Source organism: Saccopteryx bilineata, chromosome 10 (genome assembly GCF_036850765.1).
Source record: "Saccopteryx bilineata isolate mSacBil1 chromosome 10, mSacBil1_pri_phased_curated, whole genome shotgun sequence".
NCBI classification, from domain to species: domain Eukaryota; kingdom Metazoa; phylum Chordata; class Mammalia; order Chiroptera; family Emballonuridae; genus Saccopteryx; species Saccopteryx bilineata.
In genome coordinates this window covers 1874976-1884753 of record NC_089499.1, presented here as the reverse complement: position 1 = coordinate 1884753, position 9778 = coordinate 1874976, and the positions used below count along the sequence as shown (strand labels likewise).

Sequence of the window (9778 nt, the reverse complement as noted above, 5' to 3'; positions counted from 1 at the left end):
AAATTAAACTGCCACAGCCTGTAAAAAAAAAAATGTCCATTTCAGCCGTGATAATGGTGATCTATTTCATCTCCACCATGGTCACCAAGGGGAGTGATGGACGCTCGCTGTATAAGTCACTGAAACGCCACAGCAGTTGAAACTCCACAGATGAATTTGGCACCTTCTGAATATATGCAATCACGGGCCAAATTTAAAATTCAAAAGCGTTTAAAATGGTTTTATTACTATACCATAGATACATACAAGACATTAATAATATACATATATATATATTTTTTGCCTTTCCAAACAAGTCTGTAATAAGAATGTATCTTGTGATGGGGCTGGCGAGCTTATGGACAGAACAATTTGCTTTCAGAAACCTCCCAGGATGCATGGGTTGGTTTATTCATCGTACACCTGGCTGAGGAGCAAAACAGTAAAGAACCGTCACAACGACTGACAGGAGGTGGACTCCAGGCTCTGTAGCGGTGGCTCCTCTCGAACTCAGACCTGCAACGGAGCAAAAGGAGAAAGTGGAACTTGAGGAAGGGGGAAATGACGCGTCGGATTAATTCTACGTGGCCCTAGGGCTCCCTGCCCTTCCCCTGCTAATACATATGTTAGAATTCTTGTGTCCTCTACATTATATTTTCTTTTAGGGAAGGACCTTAGCCCTCTATCCCAGGAGGTCTGTGTTAAATCCAAAAATGAAAAAAAAAATTGAAATAAAAATGCCCGTGTCAGCCAAGTCCAACCACGGGGCGGGTGAGGATTGGCCAACGTGTGGTGGCGGCTGACCACTTCCCCTCAGTCACAGCCTCAGGAAAACGGAAGACCGTGTGGTTCTGTTAAAGCAGAAATAACCATTGTTGTCTGGTGCTCAGTCTGACTGATCCGTGTCCCCTGCTTGGAACAGGCAGGGAGAGGGCCTGGGCACCAGCTCAGCGTGAGTGCCGTGATTGATTAGTGATGTCTGCCATGGGTGCGGGCAGAGGTGAATGTCGACGAGCTTCGCATGTGCAATCCCTGCTCAGATCTGTGATTACCCAGGAGAAGCTCTTGTGGTTTTGATCCAATAGCATGAATCATGCACAGGGATACAGAGTTATTCTTTTTCATTTTTTAAGATTCAAATGAAGAAACATAAAGCTGTTTTTTGTTATGTAAGCATGTTGCAGATTTCAAGGATAATTTAAAGAAAACCTGACTCACCGCCTCTGGCTCACAGTGACAGGTGGAAACACGGACCCTCCCTCCCTCCCTCCCTCCCTCCCTTCCTTCCTTCCTTCCTCCCTTCCTTCCTTCCTTCCTTCCTGGCTCACAGTGACAGGTGGAAACACGGACCCTTCCTTCCTTCCTTCCTTCCTTCCTTCCTTCCTTCCTTCCTTCCTTCCTTCCTTCCTTCCTTCCTTCCTTTCTCCCTTCCCTCCTCCCTTCCCTCCCTTCCCTCCCTCCCTTCCCTCCCTCCCTCCCTCCCTCCCTCCCTCCCTCCCTCCCTCCCTCCCTTCCTTCCTTCCTTCCTTCCTTCCTTCCTTCCTTCCTTCCTGGCTCACAGTGACAGGTGGAAACACGGATCCTTCCTTCCTTCCTTCCTTCCTTCCTTCCTTCCTTCCTTCCTTCCTTCCTTTCTCCCTTCCTCCCTTCCCTCCTCCCTTCCTCCCTTCCCTCCCTTCCCTCCCTTCCTTCCTTCTTCCCCTACCTACGTCTGAACAAGAACTGGGACGGTTCACAGAGCCCAGGCTTTGTGCTGTGGCCGGCGAGAACCGGGGCCGGCGACCGGTGACCGCGACGTCCTTGCGACTTACTTGACAGCTTTGGAATCCTGATCTCCTGGCTGCTGCTCCCGTCCCCTCCGTCACTGACGGTCCTGATCTCGATCAGGTAGTCCTCCTCGAACGGGACCAGCAGCTCCGCGGAGGTGTTGTTCGTCTCCAGGACGTGCGTCTGACCCTGTCTGTTCTGCCGGTACAGAATCTGCGCGCGAGAGGGTGAGGTCAGCTGAAACGGACGTGTCCCCTTTCAGAGGCTCAGACAGATGCCTTTCCGGCCCCCAGAAGGCACTGCGTTATAAAACACCGCGCTCCTGGGATGGGCGTACCCCGGTGTGTGCCGTGTTTGAAAATGTAGTGTTAAGAAAAAGATTGGCCCCTTTCCAGGCTGTGGCACAGTGAACAGAGCATCAAACCGGAACGTGCTGGACCCAGGTTCAAAACCCCATCCGAGGTCCATGGCCTGAGTGCGGGCTCATTTGGCTTGAGCACAGGGTCGCTGGCTTGAGTGTGGGATCATAGACGTGACCCCATGGTCACTGGCTTGACCCCATGGTCACTGGCTTGAGCAAGGGGTCACTAGCTCTGCTGGAGCGCCCCCACCCAGGTCAAGGCACATATCGCAGCACAATCAATGAACAACTAGGGCGCCACAACGAAGAATTGATGCTTCTCATCTCTCTGCCTTCCTGCCTGTCTGTCCCTCCCTATCTGTTTCTCTCTCTCTGACTCTGTGTCATAAAAAAGAGAGAGAGAGAGAAAGAGAGAGGGAAGGAGAGAAAGATTTGCTTTTCTGGCCCAACCTTCTGAAACAGGAATGGATTTATCTTCATTAATTAAATAGCTGGAGACTATTTATCTTTGCAGCTTTCTTGCTGCGGAGAGTTGCTGGTTACTTTGGATCAATTTTAAATGTCTGAGAGGCGGCGCTGGCCCGGAGACCATGTCCATTAGCACCGACGGATGCGGTTTGCTCTGGGTGCTTGACTGTGCTCTTGTTGCTAAATGCTCACAGCCTGGTGCAGCTCAAGTCCGAGAAATTCTGTCTGAATAGCACTCTTTGACCTCCCCCGCATCTAAGACGTACAGCCCCCGTCAACGACCATTGTGTTGTCATGGCAAGGAGAGTCACTTGAAGAAAGCTATTTGCAGACTGCGGGGTTTTATTTCTCGTGCTCCGTGACACAGGACGGACCTCAGAATATAAAACTTTGCAACGGAGACATTAAACCCAGCAAAGCTAAGTATTCTCAGGACAGAGAAACGGTTCCTTAGTTTCCATACGCGGGAAACGTGTTCGCTGTTCGGTTGGGACGTTCCTGGTCTTTGGTCACTAACTGAACCCGATAGGATCAGAGGACCCGCTCAGCACTCACCTTGTAGCCCAGCACCTCAGATTCATTCTCCATGGTCTTCACGTGTTCCCAGTTCAGGCACAACTTGGAGTTCGCCAGCTTCCAAGCGATGTTGGCCGGTGGCTGGCTTGGAGCTGGAAGAAGAGCATCAAAGTCTAAATGAATAGCCTGGCCTGTGGTGGCGCAGTGGATAAAGCGTCGACCTGGAATGCTGAGGTCGCCGGTTCAATACCCCGCACTTGCCTGGTCTAAGGCACATATGGGAGTTGAAACTTCCTGCTCCTCCCCCCTTTCTCTCTCTCTCTCTCACTCTCTCTCTCCTCTCTAAAATGAATAAATTAAAAAAAAAAGTCTAAATGAATATTACTTGGCTCCTGGTCGCTCTATGTCCCATCCACGTGAACAGGAGCCGTGAGGCCTGGATTAGGAGTTGGAAGGAGCTTCAGATGTTTTCATTGTCATTGGAGATATCCTATTAATTCTAATTAAAAGTCAGCGACGTCGTTCAAATGCCGGTCATTTGGGAATGCCTGTGACACACTTATGAATTAACAATTGGCTTGCGGCATGTCCGGTATTACTTTATCCATCGTTGATGTGAGTCCGTCTACTTTGCCACATATAACTAGTTGGGGGGGGGTCTCCTTTGTCTCAAGTCCCACTGGGCTGTCCCTCAATTTGCAAGTCAAACAGATTCAGGCTGCAAAGCTTTTTTACACATATCCACACAGAGGGGTCCGCCGTTAGCGGTCTTTTACTCCTTAGTCATGTGTCAGGACTCTTGGGAAGTAACCCAGTGAATCTGAGATATTTTAAGCAAATGTTAGTAAGGAATTGTGAGGGCTCTAGGGGGATCCCTTAGAACTCATGGCCGCCTCAGGAAGGACATTAGAACGTGTCAAAACGCCAAGAGGTCCCTCTTCCCCTTCCCACCTCCCTGCTGTTCCCTGGGCACACGGCCGGAGGCGTGGTCGCCACCACAGATCTGCGGTGTGACCCTTCCTCTCCTGCCCAGAGAGGGTCCAGGGGGACTCTGACCTTTCCTCCCCTGCCCAGAGAGGGTCCAGGGGACTGTGACCCTTCCTCCCCTGCCCAGAGAGGGTCCAGGGGGACTGTGACCCTTCCTCCCCTGCCCAGAGAGGGCCCAGGGGGACTGTGACCCTTCCTCCCCTGCCCAGAGAGGGCCCAGGGGGACTGTGACCCTTCCTCCCCTGCCCAGAGAGGGTCCAGGGGGACTGTGACCCTTCCTCCCCTGCCCAGAGAGGGTCCAGGGGAGCTGTGACCCTTCCTCCCCTGCCCAGAGAGGGCCCAGGGGGACTGTGACCCTTCCTCCCCTGCCCAGAGAGGGTCCAGGGGGACTGTGACCCTTCCTCCCCTGCCCAGAGAGGGTCCAGGGGAGCTGTGACCCTTCCTCCCCTGCCCAGAGAGGGTCCAGGGGAACTGTGACCCTTCCTCCCCTGCCCAGAGAGGGTCCAGGGGAACTGTGACCCTTCCTCCCCTGTCCAGAGAGGGTCCAGGGGAACTGTGACCCTTCCTCCCCTGTCCAGAGAGGGTCCAGGGGAGCTGTGACCCTTCCTCCCCTGCCCAGAGAGGGCCCAGGCGGACTGTGACCCTTCCTCCCCTGCCCAGAGAGGGCCCAGGGGAACTGTGACCCTTCCTCCCCTGCCCAGAGAGGGTCCAGGGGAACTGTGACCCTTCCTCCCCTGCCCAGAGAGGGTCCAGGGGGACTGTGACCCTTCCTCCCCTGCCCAGAGAGGGTCCAGGGGGACTGTGACCCTTCCTCCCCTGCCCAGAGAGGGTCCAGGGGGACTGTGACCCTTCCTCCCCTGCCCAGAGAGGGTCCAGGGGGAACTGTGACCCTTCCTCCCCTGCCCAGAGAGGGTCCAGGGGGAACTGTGACCCTTCCTCCCCTGCCCAGAGAGGGTCCAGGGGGAACTGTGACCCTTCCTCCCCTGCCCAGAGAGGGTCCAGGGGAACTGTGATCCTTCCTCCCCTGCCCAGAGAGGGTCCAGGGGGAACTGTGACCCTTCCTCCCCTGCCCAGAGAGGGTCCAGGGGGAACTGTGACCCTTCCTCCCCTGCCCAGAGAGGGCCCAGGGGGACTGTGACCCTTCCTCCCCTGCCCAGAGAGGGTCCAGGGGGAGCTGATGACTGACTGAATGTGCCCACAGGTGCATCTTTGCCCAATCAGTGTGGCTGAGAGTGAGAAAGAGGACCCTCACGTAACACAGAGATTGCTGTTGGGACCCCAGAAATGGGAAAAGCATCACAGACTGGGCGATCCCCCCCCAAAGGCCGTCGACGCCAAGTTCAGACTGCGGCTTCTAGTTCCCTGAAATCAGAGCGGCCCAGGAGAAAGAAGGGTGGTAGGAAGTAAGGGGAGATGGGATTAAAACCGGGGCCTCCCCGAGTCACAAATCCGGCCCCCCTGGAACATGTTTTCGGGCCAGAAAGCGGGCGTCCTGGTCGGGAGGCCCCTTATCCACTTGTCCGAAAAGCATGCAGCTAACGCGAGCATGAGTCACACCAGGGCCCCCCCCTCGTCAATCCCCCCCCCCCCCCCGTCCAGTGTTCCTGACCACACGCTGCTTCTCAGAGACTGGAGTCCGCATGATTATTTTTAAAATTTAAAAGACCGCAGAGATGAGAAGTAATTTCGCCGGGAGGCAGAGGCAGAGATAAAACAGCCCAGCAAGAGGCTGCTGGCACCCGACTGGACTCTGAGGCTGAGTGAGCGTCACGCTGGACTCAGATGACACAGGCGGAGCTGGAAGCGGTCTCGTCTGGAGGGGTGTTGGCTCCCCCGCTCTCGAGCCCCATGCGTGTCCCTGGGAGGAGCCTGGGTTGCCCCACGCTGTGTTGTTACACGCTCCCTGGTCTCCCCAACCCCCCGGGGACGCCCTGTGGTTCACCCGGACCCTCGCCGCTCCATCGGGACACGGTAGAGAGACAAAGGTTCACCCCTGGCACCCAGGGGGCTCAGTTTGTATTTTATTACGGATTTATCACACGGCTTTGTAGTTATTCTGCTGTCAAATATAAGGTCTACACAGGAAAGTTCTGCCCGTTTTGGGAATAAAACAAAATACAAATTTTTCTTACCGTCAATAAACTTTATTAAATAATATAATTGCCATTATTATTAATGATTTCTTGCCAGTGTGAGGCCAATTTGTATATCCCACTTTTGAAAAATGTTTTATCTTTTGATGCGAAAAATTGAACCAGTGCTTGTTTGATATCTTCTTCATTTTTGAATGTTTTGCCCTTCAAAAAATTTTGTAAGGACAAAAACAAGTGATAGTCGGAGGGTGCTAAGTCCGGGGAATATGGTGAATGCGACAGACATGCTTCTGTAGCATTTCTTCCTTGTTGAAATTCGTAAAAATTACAGTGGCGTAAATGAACTTTATCAGTAGCCATGGGTACACTATCACTTCACACATAAGACTAACGTGAATCAACTTTGTTTTAGTTAATGTGCTACGTCAGTATGTATACATTAAGTGATAAAAATAGAGAGGCACACATGCGCCAAATAAACATGTGCTTACGTGTCGAAACTTGTGGTGATAGAAACGGACAGAACTTTCCGGTAGACCTTATATAGTGAAAGCATGCGTCTTGCTCAAGTCAACTTGGCGACTTGAACACCAACCAGTCGGTCCCTAGCTCACTTCCTATGCGTTGAACACGTGACTGTGTGGTCAGACAGCTGGAAAGGACGACACGGGGTCCGAGGCGATTTTCTCAGGTCCTGTTAGTGATGTTCCGGGCGGAGGGCAGACCCACAGGGGACACACTCCGGCCAGTCCACTCATTACACTGCCCTGTAATCAAGGCTAAGCACCATGGCCGAGCTAAGGGGTCCTCAGGGGTTCCTGAGACAGACAGGCCCATTGGGCTGACCACGCCCGCCCCCAGTGCCTTCCTGGGCAAACCCAGCCGTGGCTAAGGGTCCGAGAGCGCTGCACCCCGCGAGCCCTCCCAGGCACGCCACTCAGGACACGGCTTTCGAAGGACTCGGCCGTGGGCCCAGCCTCCTGTGACTCTTCTCCCTCCGCCTCACCCAGGGTGCTTTATCTCATCCTCTTCTCGGCTCCAGGAGCGGTAATACAAGATTTCTCGCAAGCTATCACCGCTTTAATGCCTAGTATACTCTTGTGACCTGTTTCTTTGATCTCCGTTCTTCAAAACAAAGCACTGACGTGGACAGCGTTGTGCCATCAATACGGAGAAGATACAAATTCGCTCCTTTGATGCCCTCGGCCCTGATGGATCCTGAAGGCCCCGTCGACCGCTGTGTCTGTTTACTGTGTTAGCCTGTGTGGATGAGACTGTCTCCAACCAGTGAAGTCTGAAGCCCAGGCTGGGAGCAGAGCTGACCTCCACCCGCCACGACACTGAGACATCGGTGTCTCTCGGGACGGATGGTTCGCCGTGCGGGCTCCTTGGGCTGAGTCCTCTCTCCTGCTGCCGAGGACGTCCGCAGAGATGGACCTGAGGTCAGGGAGCCGTGAGTCTGTGTCCCGTGTCCAATCTCTTCCAAGACACCTGGTTTCCCCCTCTTTGGAACGAGACGGAAATCTCCTAGATGATACATGTTTCCGCTCGCACGAAATGGAAAATGAAGCGTATTCCTCGCGTGGTTAGTGGTACGAATTCAGCAGCTCAGTCTCCGCCCGTACTCTTGCCTGAGAGAGGCAGTTTTCCACTGCGGTGTTACGACATAATCAGTTTTTCAATTGTGTTCAAAGTGGTTCGTTACTAATAATTAAGTTCCAAAGTTTGCAAATGCTTCACTTTTTCGATATATTGGGGGTGCATTCGAGATTTCCCCTTAACAGCATCTCTCCATCTCTCTTTTATTTATTTATTTACTGTTGGTCATCCCTGAGAAGGGCTTTAGTGGCCTCTGTCCTCGTTTCGCCATCGGGGATGTTGAGACTGAAAGGTTATGTGAACACCTGGCATCGCAAGGCTGGGGGACCCGTGTTGAGCGCAGCCCGGGAGAGGGCGCGGTCGTCCCCAGTCCTCAGCATTACACTCTCTGCAGTTCATCTACACACTCAGAATATGTCTTCTTTTGGAATTCCAAAAATACCAAAACGGTGCATTTTGACTGTTACGGGAAAGTGTCAGCGATGGTTCCACATTTAACAGACAAGCCAATCAGCCAAACAGAGCCGTCGTGGACAGAGCAGGCGGGGGGCGGGGGAGACTGAGCCAGGGGCCCCGTGTCTCTGTCCCCCGCTGCCACTGGTCGGGGGGGGCGTGGTGTACTTACGAGACTTTTTGGTGGTGACGTTGACCGGAGGACTTGGGGGCCCCGTGCCGCCGGTGTTGTACGCTCTGACGGCGGCAAAGTAGGCGGTGTTCGCCTTCAGCCCTGTGACGGTCTTGGTTGTGACGTTCCCACTGACTCGAATCTTACCGATCGTGGGCTCCCTGGGGTCATCTGTCCAGTACAAGACCTGGTCGGGAAGACGGGGCGCACGGTCACGGAGCCACCGTCCACCACCCGCCACAGCGGGGGAGGGGGCGGGCCGGACCGTGAAGGGCAGAACCAGAACCGCTTCTGATCTGACGGCTCGTACGGTAACAACGGCATCAGGTCTAATCTTACAGGGAACGAATAAAAAATACAAATTCACAATGAAATTTAGAGAACCTGTTGTGTTTCTTTTTTTTCTTTCTTTCTTAGATTCCCAAAATAAAATATTTCATGAGCTAGATCTTCAGGCTATCAGCTTAAAGAAAGGGTATCTAATAAGTCAGACTAAAGAGGCACAGCGTCCACCCAAGACTTTCCGGGGTGAAGTGCTGGTGTTGGCCCTTCCTGCAGAGGTCTCCGGACGACAGGCTGAGTCATCGTTCCGCCTGGGCTGAGCCTTCCCTGTGCATCGGCAGAGCACGGTTATAGGCACTTCGGCAAGGACCACAGAGAGTCCCACCCACGCCTTTGCGCCCCCTCTGATCTGGCTAAGAGGTTAGAATACATACAGAGAAGAAAGCAGAGGGTGTGGTCAAGGGAGTGACATAGAAAACAGTGCCCTAAGGCTCAAGGCTCCAGAGAGAGACCCCGGAGGGAGTGCTCAGGGAGGAGGTCACAGAGACGGGGAACTGCAGATGAGCTGAGAGAAAACCGGGGACAGAGAAGAGATGACGCCAGCTAGGACTGGGGGGCAGAGACCCCGGTCATAGGAGGACAGCTTTATGCCTGGACCGTAATTGGACTTTCCTTCAACTCCAACCTAATCCGTGTAACGCAGCCACGAGCCTCACCGCTGGGTGGAAGTGAAGTCCCACAAACACGGAGCGACTTGTCTCTCGTTCTGCAGAGACTGTCTACGCCTGATGGGTTGAGGGGGGGTCGAGGGTTTTTCCTGTCACTTACCTGCCTGGCCCCGGGTGACATCCTTTCCAAGCCGGGCTCCCGCTCAGCTCACGGGGCAGGGTGTCCCCGTGAAATTCGTCTGGGATTTGAGATCACTGAGGGTGAGACGTTCTTTCCCCCCAACTCAGGATGACTGTGGTTTGAGTAACGTAAGGAGATTGTCTCCGGTCCCTGTCTCAGTGCTTGCTAACGGGCTTGCTTGGAAAGACCCCGAGAGCTGACCCCTCTGTGGCTGTGGACCCCACGCACTGTGATGCTCTAGGCTGGGGGGGG

The 9778-nt window shown here is 53.7% G+C and overlaps 1 protein-coding gene across 1 annotated transcript in view; it reads right to left on the bottom strand.

Moving 5' to 3' along the window:
• Window positions 1–295: 295 nt before the first annotated feature.
• Window positions 296–9778, bottom strand: part of CNTN6 (contactin 6) — a 124803-nt gene continuing 115320 nt past the window's right edge. Inside the window, 5 exon segments of the mRNA XM_066244741.1 lie at window positions 296–426; window positions 428–495; window positions 1791–1959; window positions 3131–3243; window positions 8396–8582. Of these exon segments, the coding sequence (XP_066100838.1) occupies window positions 388–426; window positions 428–495; window positions 1791–1959; window positions 3131–3243; window positions 8396–8582 (576 nt within the window). The 3' untranslated portion in view covers window positions 296–387.